This window comes from Balaenoptera physalus, assembly GCF_965194825.1.
Source record: "Balaenoptera physalus genome assembly, chromosome: 11".
In the NCBI taxonomy this organism is placed as follows: domain Eukaryota; kingdom Metazoa; phylum Chordata; class Mammalia; order Artiodactyla; family Balaenopteridae; genus Balaenoptera; species Balaenoptera physalus.
Genome location: NC_138896.1, coordinates 71,310,089 through 71,322,220, shown reverse-complemented (window position 1 = coordinate 71,322,220; position 12,132 = coordinate 71,310,089). Strand labels below are relative to the sequence as shown.

The 12,132-nt window shown below is 60.2% G+C and overlaps 1 protein-coding gene across 8 annotated transcripts in view; it reads left to right on the top strand.

Moving 5' to 3' along the window:
• Window positions 1-12,132, top strand: part of COL7A1 (collagen type VII alpha 1 chain) — a 75,417-nt gene that overhangs the window by 1,124 nt on the left and 62,161 nt on the right. For 3 of the 8 annotated variants that reach the window (XM_082413546.1, XM_082413545.1, XM_082413541.1), the window contains exons 1-38: window positions 118-320; window positions 791-971; window positions 1,620-1,779; window positions 1,865-1,958; window positions 2,051-2,212; window positions 2,378-2,541; window positions 2,619-2,748; window positions 2,851-2,967; window positions 3,070-3,216; window positions 3,302-3,418; window positions 3,494-3,643; window positions 3,726-3,854; window positions 4,862-5,005; window positions 5,094-5,219; window positions 5,321-5,464; window positions 6,074-6,193; window positions 6,349-6,492; window positions 6,850-6,975; window positions 7,076-7,222; window positions 7,483-7,608; window positions 7,960-8,106; window positions 8,334-8,468; window positions 8,554-8,700; window positions 8,782-8,918; window positions 9,196-9,322; window positions 9,408-9,554; window positions 9,642-9,814; window positions 9,912-9,947; window positions 10,032-10,058; window positions 10,154-10,198; window positions 10,272-10,334; window positions 10,781-10,852; window positions 10,948-10,983; window positions 11,128-11,163; window positions 11,346-11,417; window positions 11,518-11,595; window positions 11,844-11,870; window positions 11,953-12,006. In XM_082413546.1, the coding sequence (XP_082269672.1) occupies window positions 236-320; window positions 791-971; window positions 1,620-1,779; window positions 1,865-1,958; window positions 2,051-2,212; window positions 2,378-2,541; window positions 2,619-2,748; window positions 2,851-2,967; window positions 3,070-3,216; window positions 3,302-3,418; window positions 3,494-3,643; window positions 3,726-3,854; window positions 4,862-5,005; window positions 5,094-5,219; window positions 5,321-5,464; window positions 6,074-6,193; window positions 6,349-6,492; window positions 6,850-6,975; window positions 7,076-7,222; window positions 7,483-7,608; window positions 7,960-8,106; window positions 8,334-8,468; window positions 8,554-8,700; window positions 8,782-8,918; window positions 9,196-9,322; window positions 9,408-9,554; window positions 9,642-9,814; window positions 9,912-9,947; window positions 10,032-10,058; window positions 10,154-10,198; window positions 10,272-10,334; window positions 10,781-10,852; window positions 10,948-10,983; window positions 11,128-11,163; window positions 11,346-11,417; window positions 11,518-11,595; window positions 11,844-11,870; window positions 11,953-12,006 (4,272 nt within the window). In that variant the 5' untranslated portion in view covers window positions 118-235. Of the gene's footprint in view, window positions 1-117; window positions 321-790; window positions 972-1,619; window positions 1,780-1,864; window positions 1,959-2,050; window positions 2,213-2,377; window positions 2,542-2,618; window positions 2,749-2,850; window positions 2,968-3,069; window positions 3,217-3,301; window positions 3,419-3,493; window positions 3,644-3,725; window positions 3,855-4,861; window positions 5,006-5,093; window positions 5,220-5,320; window positions 5,465-6,073; window positions 6,194-6,348; window positions 6,493-6,849; window positions 6,976-7,075; window positions 7,223-7,482; window positions 7,609-7,959; window positions 8,107-8,333; window positions 8,469-8,553; window positions 8,701-8,781; window positions 8,919-9,195; window positions 9,323-9,407; window positions 9,555-9,641; window positions 9,815-9,911; window positions 9,948-10,031; window positions 10,059-10,153; window positions 10,199-10,271; window positions 10,335-10,780; window positions 10,853-10,947; window positions 10,984-11,127; window positions 11,164-11,345; window positions 11,418-11,517; window positions 11,596-11,843; window positions 11,871-11,952; window positions 12,007-12,132 lie in introns of those variants that run through there. The other 5 variants (XM_082413540.1, XM_082413542.1, XM_082413544.1 and 2 more) reach the window with 3 other exon arrangements.

The window sequence follows — 12,132 nt, the reverse complement described above, 5'->3', positions numbered from 1 at the left end:
GGCGACTTCTGGGACGATGGGTGGGGGCGGGCCGCCTGGGTCCCCGCCCGCTGCTCCGCCCCCGGGATCAGGGACTTTTCTCTGCCGTGGCGGTGGGACTGCGGCAGCAGCTGGCGACCGGAGCCAGCGGACTGGCAGGCAAGACCGGGACTGGGGGTGGGAGAGCGCTGGGCTCGGACCCGCCAAGGCCGAGGGACAGAGGCGGGGTCCTGGCTGACCGTTTCCCTCACCCAGGATGAGACTGCGGCTCCTGGTGGCTGCGCTCTGTGCGGGGATCCTGGCAGGGGCGCCCCGAGTGTGGGCCCAGCACAGGGAGAGAGGTGGGTACGGCAGGGAAGGACCCCATCCAGGGCACTGCACCCTGCCACCCGCGACTCCACTCGACCTTCATCCTGGATCCCGCCTCCCACCCTTCTCGACTCCTCATGCATTTCTCCTAACTCTCCCTGGACTCCCCAAACCCTCCGCGACCCACACTGCGTCTCCCAAACTGCATCCAGTTGTGCGTGGGTCCCCTACCCTATGTCACTCCGCGCTGGTCCCCGGACGCCAACCTCAGTCCCAGATCCACACCCGCTCCGGCGACTCTCCCTCCCCACTAGTCCTCCGCAGGAGAGTCCGCTCCAGGCCCCACCTCTGCTGCCTCCACCGCTCCCAGGCCCAAGCCAGCCTGGGCCGGTTTGCACAGTGGTTGAGGCCAACTCCCCCTCCCCAGCCCCAGGGGACCACAGTGAGGGGAGGGGGTGGGTGGGCCCCAAGAAGAAATCGTGATCGCTCTTCCCCGCCCCAGTGAGCTGCACGCGCCTTTACGCCGCTGACATCGTGTTCCTACTCGACGGCTCCTCGTCCATTGGCCGAAGCAACTTCCGCGAAGTGAGGGGTTTCCTTGAGGGGCTGGTGCTGCCCTTCTCCGGGGCAGCCAGTGCACAGGGTGTGCGCTTCGCTGCCGTGCAGTACAGCGATGACCCACGGTGAGTGGCTCCCCACAGCTGGACCCACCAGGACCCCACCCCCAGAAAGAAGCAGAGAGCCCCCAAACCCCTAGGTCAGGCTTTAGGGAACCCAGAGGATCCCCCCTCCCACCAGCCAGGACATCTTCTTAAGATAGAAGCAGGGATCTCCTAGGTACAGCCCGGACATCTGAGACCCCTCCTGAATAGTGCCCTGCCAAAGACAGGAACTGTGTTTTCTGATCTAGAGATGGAGAGGCCTAGAAGGGGACCCAATGGCTTGAGATGCCCTGTGCCTGCTGGACTCTCCATGTTCTGGCCTCCTGATGCCTTCAGCCTCTCTCAGCAGAGGGCCTCCCTGTCTGGCCAGTGTCCACCTCCTTATAACTGGGCCCTTCCTCCTACCATTATTTAATTAACCAGACATCCTGGTACCTGAGCCTGGGAGCCCCAAGGGGTCCAGGCCTGCCCAGGCCCAGCCACAGGCACGACACAGACAGGTACCTAAGGAGTTTGTTAGCTTGGGAGCTTCAGAGATGGAAGGTAGGAATCACAGAACCAAGTGGACCCTCAAGGGGGCCTGATACAACCCTCATTCTAGAGGCCTCTTAGAGGCCAGGACCAGAAGAAGTCCTTGCTCCTAGCCTGCTGCCACCCCCCTCCCCACAGGACAGAATTTGGCCTGGATGCGCTTGGCTCAGGAGGTGACGTGATCCGTGCCATCCGAGAGCTCAGCTACAAGGGAGGCAACACGCGCACAGGAGCTGCAATTTTCCACGTGGCTGACCGTGTCTTTCTGCCCCAGCTGGCCCGACCTGGTGTTCCCAAGGTGATCTCTCACCCTACCATGCCTTCCAAGGTGACCCCAAGTAAGTGTCTGAGGCGGTCCTGACTTGACCCTGCACCTGCCCCAGGTCTGCATCCTCATCACAGATGGGAAGTCCCAGGACCTGGTGGACACAGCTGCCCAGAGGCTGAAGGGGCAGGGAGTCAAGCTGTTTGCTGTGGGTGAGTTACCAAGCTGGGGTGACAGGTCAGCTGGGGCAGGGATGAGTCAGAGGGCATGTGGGCAGCTGAGCCCTGATTGGGCATCACCTCAGGGATCAAGAATGCCGACCCTGAGGAGCTGAAGCGAATCGCCTCGCAGCCGACCAGCGATTTCTTCTTCTTCGTCAACGACTTCAACATCTTGAGGACGCTACTGCCTCTTGTTTCCCGGAGGGTGTGCACAACTGCAGGTGGCGTGCCTGTGGCCCTGCCCTGTGAGTTCCTGCCCACCCTGTGTGCCCTGACCTGGACCCTGACCCGAACCCCAACCTGGGAGTGCTGATTCCATCCCATGTGCTCCTGGCCCTTGAGCCCAGTGCTGTACCATAAGTGCTGACCCCTGATCCTCTTGCCTGGTTGCCTGACTGCCCCTTTCCCAGCCGATGACTCAACCTCTGGTCCACGAGACCTGGTGCTGTCTGAGCCAGGCAGTCAATCCTTGAGAGTACAGTGGACAGCGGCCAGTGGCCCTGTGACTGGCTACAAGGTCCAGTACACCCCCCTGACGGGGCTGGGACAGCCACTGTCGAGTGAGCGGCGGGAGGTAAGGATGTCAGCAGTGGTAGGTGGAGGGCTGGGGACTTAGCTGGCCAAGATGAAGTGACCACTGACCCTGGGCAGGTGAGCGTCCCAGCGGGTGAGACCAGCGTGAGGCTGCAGGGTCTCCGGCCACTGACTGAGTACCAAGTGACGGTGGTTGCCCTCTACGCCAACAGCATCGGGGAGGCCGTGAGCGGGACAGCTCGGACGAGTGAGCAGTTCTGCTAACCTCTGACCCCGCTCACCTAACCACCCATCCCAGTAACCCCTCCCCACTCTGGACTCACTAATCCCTGGTGGGACCTTCCCCTAGCTGCTCTGGAGGCACTGGAGCTGACCATCCAGAACACCACAGCCCACAGCCTCCTGGTGGCCTGGCGGAGTGTGCCAAGCGCCACTGGCTACCGCGTGACATGGCGGGTCTTCAGTGGTGAGTGAGAGGTGTGGGCTGAAGGAAGTCCCTGCACCTCAGACAGGACTGTAGGGTCCTGAGTCTGCAAGACCCACTGACCCCTCTGTGCCCCCCGTGCAGGTGGGGCCACGCAGCAGCAGGAGCTGGGCCCTGGGCAGGGGTCAGTGTTGCTGCGTGACCTGGAGCCTGGCACAGACTATGAGGTGACCGTGAGCGCCCTGCTTGGCCGGAGCGTGGGGCCTGCCACCTCCCTGACTGCCCGCACCGGTGAGAGGGCTGGGTGCTTTCTTCAGGCTGGGTGGGCAGGCCGGCAGGGCACAGAGGCCACTGACCTCCCATGTGCCCTGGGCAGACACTTCTGTTGAGCAGACCCTGCGTCCCATCATCCTGGGCCCCACATCCATCCTTCTTTCCTGGAACTTGGTGCCTGAGGCCCGTGGCTACCGGCTGGAGTGGCGGCGTGAGAGTGGTCCGTGCGGGAGGGCGGGGTGGGCAGGCTGGGTCTGGACCTGGCCTCAGCTGGCCTGACCCTGTCATCTTGCAGGTTTGGAGGTGCCACAGAAGGTGGTGCTACCCTCTGACGTGACCCGCTACCAGTTGGATGGGCTGCAGCCAGGCACTGAGTATCGCCTCACACTCTACACGCTGCTAGAGGGCCGCGAGGTGGCCACGCCTGCAACTGTGGTCCCCCCTGGTGAGGGCTCTGTGGGCCCGGCCAAGTGAGAGGGGAAGGTACAGGGGCCCCAGGCTGCCTCTCAGGCTGTGCTGTCCAACAGGGCCAGAGCTGCCCGTGGGCCCTGTGAAAGACCTACAGGCCACCGAGCTGCCTGGGCAGCGGGTGCGAGTGTCCTGGAGCCCAGTTCCCAGCGCCACTGAGTATCGGATCACCGTGCGCAGCATCCAGGGTGAGGGGGACACAGCCAGACCCGTACACACACTAAAGTTCCAGCCTTTCCAACCATTCCAGCCTTTCCAGCCTTTCTCCACTCCGAGGTCTCTACAGCCTCCTCCTCTCTCCTTGTCCATCCACCTCCCAAGATGGCACTGAACCAGACCCTGTCACAGGGTCTGTCTGCTCCCTGCCCTGCCCCTGCCTGTCTTTTCACCTGGATCTGTCTCCACTCCCTGCCCCACCTCCCTGGCCATGGCTTTCACCCTTCTCCACAACCACAAGCTCAACCCCCGCCCTTCTATAACCTTAGCTGTGACTACTGTCCTCCCATGTCCCCATCCAATACTGACTCCACCTCACTGTCTGTCGATGACCTGTCAACTCATGTCACTGTCCGCTGACTTCTGACATTGTACATCTTATGTCCTTGTCCACTGACTTCTGTCATTATGTGTCCCCATTCATCACTGGCCCATTATCCTGTGTCGCTATCCATCACTGACTCCTTTTATCCCTTGTCCTGATCTCTCACACCTTCCCGTCCCATGTCCCATCCCTCACTGACCCTTTTCTTTTTTTTTTTTTTAACATCTTTATTGGGGTTTAATTGCTTTACAATGGTGTGTTAGTTTCTGCTTTATAACAAAGTGAATCAGCTATACATATACATATATCCCCATATCTCCTCCCTCTTGCGTCTCCCTCCCATCCTCCCTATCCCACCCCACTAGGTGGTCACAAAGCACCGAGCTGATCTCCCTGTGCTATACAGCTGCTTCCCACTAGCTATCTATTTTACGTTTGGTAGTGTATATATGTCCATGCCACTCTCTCACTTGGTCCCAGCTTACCCTTTCCCCTCCCCGTGTCCTTAAGTCCATTCTCTACGTCTGAGTCTGTATTCCTGTCCTGCCCCCACTGACCCTTTTCATCTTTTATCTCTGTCCATCACTGAGCACCTTCATCCCACATTCCCATCTCTCACTGACCCCTGCCTGCCTATCCTACCTTCTCCCATAGGGGTCGAGCGGAGCCTGGTGCTTCCCGGGAGTCAGACAGCTTTTGACTTGGATGACGTCCGGGCTGGGCTGAGCTACACAGTGCGGGTGTCAGCTCGAGTAGGCACCCGAGAGGGTGATGCCAGCGTCCTCACTGTCCGCCGGGGTGAGCACTGCAGGAGGGCTGTGGGGGACAGCTGCCTGACTCACTCTGGTCCTGGTTTTGATCCCTGACCTCTATCTTTAATCCCCAGAGCCAGAAACCCCACTTGCCATCCCAGGGCTGCGGGTAGTGGCGTCAGACGCAACGCGAGTGAGGGTGGCCTGGGGACCTGTGCCTGGAGCCAGTGGATTTCGGGTTAGCTGGAGGACAGACAATGGTCAGTGTGGGATGTGCGGGAGGGTTGCTGAGGGGAACAATCAGGGTATGGGGGACCAAGGGGCAGGCAGGAGCCGTGCCAACATTTCTCTCTGACGTTAGGTCTGGGGTCCAGCCAGACATTGCCCTCAGAGTCTACTGCCACAGATATCATGGGGCTGAGACCTGGAACCTCCTACCAGGTGGCTGTGTCGGCATTGCGAGGGAGAGAGGAGGGCCCACCTGCGATCACCGTGGCTCGAACTGGTCAGGGCCTGACCCAGCGCCTTGGCTCTCTCTCTCCAGTGGCCCTTCAGACCCCCATGCCTTCCCTTTCAGACCCTTGCTTCTCCACAGAACTCCAGTCTCCCCCTTTAGATCCCCACTGCCTCCTCCCTCAGAGGCCCTGCTTCCCCCTTCAGTCTCCCTTGCCTCCTTTTAAGCCCCTGCCTTCTTCAGATTCCTCTGCCTGTCCCCTAACACCCCGCTCTTCTTGCCCTCAGATTTCCACCACCTCATCTCTCAGACCCCATTGCCTTTTCTGCCGGACTTGACCATCCTCTTAGACTTACACTTTTCTTCTTTGTCAGACCCCCTCACTGCCTCCTAGTGCCTCCGTTGGAACCCTATTACCTTCTCTGTCAGACCCTCTGGTTTCCCAGATTTCTGTCACCTGCCACCTCAGATTTCTACTATCCCCTCTGTCAGAACCCCCACTCCTTCCCCATCTGACCCATTCACTGTATCCGCTATCAAATCCTTGCCTCCCTTTAGATTCCCATTGCCTTCCTCTATTAGATGTCCCCCCCCAAACCCTCCCCCACCAGACCCTCCACTGGCTCTTCCATCAGACTCCCCACTGCCTCTCCCCACCAGACCCACTGGGCCCAATGAAGACAGTCCGTGTGACTCAAGTCAGCAGCTCATCTGTCACCATCACCTGGAACAGGGTTCCTGGTGCCACAGGATACAGGGTCTCCTGGCACTCAGGCCACGGTGGGCACCAGGGGTTTGGGAAGGGACCAGAGGTTTTGGAGATTGTCGGGGGCAGGTCTGGGTGGAATGGGAGAAGGGGTTTCTTCGGGGTCCAGGTGGGACATTGGGGGGCAGCGTCTGGCTAGTCCTAGAGCTACCTTCATTCTCACTCCTAGGCCCAGAGAAATCCCAGTTGGTTTCTGGGGAGGCCACAGTGGCTGAGCTGGATGGGCTGGAGCCAGATACCGAGTACACAGTGCATGTGTGGGCCCGTGTGGCTGGTGTGGATGGGACCCCTGCCTCTGTGGTTGTAAGGACTGGTAAGTGGACCCTGGCCATCTGCCAACCACATCTCATTGGCTACCCTGTCCTGCTGCGTATTCCTGACTGCTCCAGCTGCCCGCTCCATCACAGCTCTTCTCATGACTTCTCTCCCCACACTGACGTACCCCACATTGACTAGGAGTCCACCCACAGTGACCTCCTGGCTGCTCCACACTGCCCGCTCTGAGGCACTGATCTTCTCCCACTCAGGAGTTGCCTACACTGGCCCGTCCACAGTAACCTCATACTGACCTTCAGATAGACCTCCCTGCATTGAGCATGCCTGTTCTGCCACCCTGTTCTCTGCCAGCCATCCAGTGGCCCCTGATCCTTTTCCCTGCGTCTTCCTCCAGACCCTCAGCCCGTGGGCAGTGTCTCGAAGCTGCAGATCCTCAATGCTTCCAGTGATGTTCTGCGGGTCACCTGGGTGGGGGTCACTGGAGCCACAGCTTACAGACTGGCCTGGGGCCGGAGCGAGGGTATGGTTCCCTGACCCTGCCCTTGCCCTTCCTGGCTGGGATTGGCCCCTTTGGTCAGCCATCCCTATCCCTGACCGTTGCCCTATGCTCGCCTGGCCAGGTGGCCCCACGAGACAGGAGATGCTCCCAGCAAACACGGACTCCGCTGAGATACGGGGCCTCGAAGGCGGAGTCAGCTACTCAGTGAGAGTGACTGCACTTGTGGGGGACCGTGAGGGCGCACCTGTCTCCATTGTCGTCACCACGCGTAGGCAGAGCTCGGGCTGGCGCGAGCCTTGGATTGGTGCCTTGGACGGTTTGGGGGCGGGGTTTGTGCTCGGGAATGGAAAAGGGGCCAGGGATTGGTAGTGAACCTGTGGGGGCGGGGTCTTCGGGGGGAGGAGGGATGTAGCCTGGGATAGGCAGTGGGGCCGGTTGGGGGCTGTGCGTGTTCCAGGGTTGGTCTGGGATTGGCACAGAGATCAGTGGGGGGGCGGAGCCTCCCTGATTCTTGTGCTTTCTCTCTAGCGCCTGAGGAGGCTCCACCAGCCCTGGAGACACTTCGCGTAGTGCAGCGAGGGGAGCACTCGCTGAGGCTGCGCTGGCAGCCGGTGCCTGGGGCACGAGGCTTCCGTCTGCGTTGGCGACCTGATGGTGAGAGGTGCCCCCGGTAGGGAGGTTAGGGACCAATGGGGTGGGGCTGGGGGTGGGGTCGGCGAAATCAGTGAGAGTGGGCAGGGTCTGTCAGTGGGGGTCTGCGGGATCGCTGAAGGTACCTGGTATCAGTCACCTAGGTGCGTGGGATCAATGAGGGTCAGTCGGGCAGGGTCAGCGAGAATGAGGAGATCAGTCAGGAGGGTGGTCCCCATCAGCAGGGTCAGTCAGTGAGGCTGGCAGCGTCATTGTCAGTAAGGTACGAGGGGGTCAGTGAGGTGGGCGTGTCCATTAATGCCGGTCTGTAGTATCCTCCTACGTGCCCCTGCCCCGCTCTCATGCCTGCCCCAGGTGGCCAGGAACAGTCCCGGGTCCTGGGGCCGGAACTCAGCAGCTACGAACTGGACGGGCTGGAGCCAGCGACCCACTACCGTCTATGGCTGAGTTTCTTGGGGACAGCTGGAGAAGGGCCCCCCTCAGAAGTAACTGCATACACTGGTGTGCTCTTACCCCTACCGAAGACCCACCCTGATTTCCTGTACCCCATGACCCTGAGTGACTCCTCCTGTAGCCCCCCTACCATTCCTGACCCGGGATGATCCCAGCCTGACCTCCGGTGACACTTCCTTCACTAAGATGAATCTGCCCCAGGATCTCCTTAGATCTCTCTCCTCTGGGTTCTCGGGACACATACTCGGATCCCTAGTCTTTGATTCCTCCTTCAGAGTCACCTCGTGTCCCAAGCACTGAACTGCGTGTTGTAGACACCTCAGTCGACTCAGTGACTCTGGCCTGGACCCCAGTGTCTGGGGTATCCAGCTACATCCTATCCTGGCAGCCACTCAGAGGCCCTGGCCAAGGTGACGGGGAGGCCAGTGTTAGGGTGGGCTGGCAGTGGGGGCTCCATGGAGGGCCTCCTGTTTAACTGAGCTCTGTCCTCTGCAGAATTGCCTGGGGCCTCACAGACACTTCCGGGGCTCTCAAGCTCCCAGCGGGTGACAGGGCTAGAGCCTGGCATCTCCTACATATTCTCCCTGACACCTGTCCGGGAGGGTGTACAGGGTCCTGAGGCCTCTGTCACACAGACCCCAGGTATGGTGGGCCCAGTGGGAGGAGCCCAAGAGAGTAGCTAGGTGCGCCGACTGCTTCAGTAACTCAGCCCCCTTCCTGCAGTGTGTCCCCACGGCCTGATGGACGTGGTGTTCCTGCTGCATACCACTCGAGACAATGCTCATCGCGCAGAGGCTGTGAAGCGAGCCCTGGAGCATCTGGTGTCTGCACTTGGGCCTCTTGGGCCACAGGCCGTCCAGGTTTGGCCCCAGAGGCAGCCAGACTCCTACCTGTCCCTGCCCACCCCTGGTCCCACACCATTTCCCTGTCCCACTACTGGTCCAGGCTTTCTCCCCGCCCTTCCCCAGGCTCCAGATCGCCTCACTTGCTGGTTGGCTCCGTATCCTACCATCACTACTGACCCCCTAATAGTTCAGGTTTAGTTACACACCTTGGGCTCTGTGTCTTCCACCAGGCTCTGTGTCCCCTGTCCCTGCTGTGTCATCCTCCCCAGGCTCTGTGGTCTCCCCACCCTAGGTTGGCCTCCTGTCCTACAGTCACCGGCCCTCCCCACTGTTCTCGCTGAACAGCTCCCATGACCTCGGTGTCATCCGGCAGAAGATCCGCGACATCCCCTACACGGACCCAAGTGGGAACAACCTGGGTAAGGACTACAGTGGACATGGATTCTTGGGGCTTTCCCATTGGGAACTTGGTGCCCCTGAGTTCTGACATGACCTCTCTCCCAGGCACAGCTGTGCTTACAGCTCACAGATACCTGTTGGCACCAGATGCCCCTGGACGACGCCGGCACGTGCCGGGGGTGATGGTTCTACTGGTGGATGAGCCCTTGAGAGGTGACATCTTCAGCTCTATCCGTGAGGCCCAGGCTGCTGGTGAGGAGCAGGGCTGGTGGGAATGGGGCCTGGGAATAGGGTTGGCCCCAGCAGGGTCGTCATGCAGGCTGCTGGACCCCTCCTTAGGGCTCAAAGTGATGATGCTGGGCCTGGCAGGAGCTGACCCAGAACAGCTGCGTCGCTTGGTGCCGGGCATGGACTCTGCCCAGACCTTCTTCACCGTGGATGATGGTCCAAGCTTGGACCAGGCAGTCAGTAGTCTGGCAACAGCCCTGTGTCAGACGGCTTTGACCACCCAGGTTTGGAAGGGGCCTCTGGGGGACTAGGTGGTGAAAAAGAGCGGGTCTGGGGGCTCTTGGTAGAACTGCTGACCTCAAGGAGACCCTGTGTCCACAGCTACAGCCAGAGCCTTGCTCGGTGCATTGTCCAAAGGTAAGTGTCCAGGGTTGAGAGTGTAGGTGAGGGCCACTCTTGGAACTTGCCACTCTGACCGTCGCCCAACACATCTTTCCCCAGGGCCAGAAGGGGGAACCCGGAGAGATGGTGAGTGGCTCTGGTGGAGGGTAGAGAATGGGTTGGGGGGCTCAGTGGGTCAGGGGGAGGTCAGCAGCACAGGGCTCACCGATCATCCTTCCTAGGGGCTGAAAGGACAAGCCGGGTCTCCTGGCCCCCCCGGCCTCCCGGTGAGTGCCTCCCCACACCTGTCCTCTGTCCCCTGACCGGCGTACTGCCTCCTCACCTGCTGTCTCCTCTCAGGGCAGGATGGGCGTTCCTGGCCCCCAGGGACCTCCTGGAAGTACCATTGCGAAGGGTGAGAGGGTGAGTGTAGAGACCATTGAGGTTCCCCTAAGACAATCCTCGAAGCTTCCTCAGGGTTTTTACAAGAGGGAATGAAAAAACAGAGTTAGAAACACAGAGTATTACTAGAAGCCTAAGTGGACATTATCAACCATAGCAGAGACTTTGGGGAAGGATCTGAATTAGGGGGGACCAGTGGGGTTTTGAGATCCCCTGGAGAGCCCGGGTGGAAGTTCCAAGTCCAAGAGGCAGGGAAGGCCCTGGCCTCATCACTGCCCTTGTGCCTGGTGTTCGGCTCCATTCAGCTCAGCGGGGCAGCTTCCCTGCCCCACTGCTGTACCCCCAACAACGCTCAGGGGCCTGTGGGGTGAGAGCTTCAGGTGAAGGATAGTCAGTCGGGGCTCCTCCAGCGAACCAGGGACACTGAGGGAGGGTCCCTTCCTGCCCTAACCTCTTTGCCTCCTTAGGGCTTCCCTGGGGCAGATGGGCCTCCAGGCAGCCCTGGCCACCCTGGAACTCCTGGAACCCCTGGCCCGAAGGTGAGCAAGCCTTGCCCTCGCAGTTCACATGGTGGGATGCTTTGCTTGAGCGGGTGGGGTGGTCTGACTGGTCTGACTCTGGCCTCCATTTACAGGGCTCCCCAGGGTGGCCCAGTCCTCGTGGAGAACCAGTAAGTTGCTCTGCCTCCCAGTGTCTTCCCAGAGCCCTTTCTGCAGGGTGGGGAGCTGGGGTGGTGGAGCGGGGTTGGCTTGTAGGGGCCCACCCTGAAATGCGCTGAGACCAAGCATCACCCTTTGCTCTGTTTTTTCCTCAGGGAGAGCGAGGGCCTCGAGGCCCAAAGGGGGAGCCGGTAGGTGAAGGAGGGAGGGGAGGGAACCAAGCCGGGATGTCCCAGGGAGGAACAGGGTTGCCCCAGGACAGACACTGTGTGGGGCCTAAGGCATGATGAGGAATAGCTGGGGACCTCTAGGGGCTTCTCCTACCTCAAGGCTCCCATACCCTGAATCCTTCCTGCTGTTCTCTGTCCTGCAGGGAGAGCCTGGACGAGTCATTGGAGGCGAGGGCCCAGGGCTTCCTGGGCAGAAAGGGGACCCTGGACCTCCAGTAAGTTCTAGAATATGGTTGGGGGGGGAGTGATGTGTGATGGGGGAACCAATGGGGTGGGTCTATGGGGTTGTACTTTATATTTTGTCTCTTCCATCAGGGTCCCCCTGGATCTCGTGGCCCATTGGGAGACCCAGGACCCCGTGGTCCCCCAGGATTTTCTGGAACAGCTGTGAAGGTGAGGGCATGACCACCATATGATCTCATCACCTCCATGTGATCCAGTGACCTGGTGACCTCATTCGAGCCCACACAACCCCTACTGGTCACTCTGAGCTCATGTGACCTCTTGATCACCCCCACCCATGACTCCTCATTTCCTCCATGAACTTTGTAATCCAGTTTGACCCCAAGACTCTCATTCCTCCTGGTATCTTGGGGTGTGGAGGTGTAGTCCAGGGTCATGTGTCATGATCTCTCTTCCAGGGTGAGAAAGGTGATCGTGGGGAGCGGGTAAGTGAGGGGCAAGTTATGCTGGGGGTGGCTTGGAGTCTGATTCCCCCCGGCCATCCCCTGACCTGTTGTTCTTTCCCAGGGCCCCCCTGGACCAGGTGACGGCAGCGTTGCTTTAGGGGAGCCTGGGCTGCCGGTGAGGGAGCCTTGAGGCTCTGCTGGGGACCCTGTGGGCCATGCTCTGGGGTGTGGATAGAGGAGCTGGGGGCTCTGCTGGGGCAGTGGGTGGGTGCTGGACCTCAGTTTGGGGCTCACATTTTTA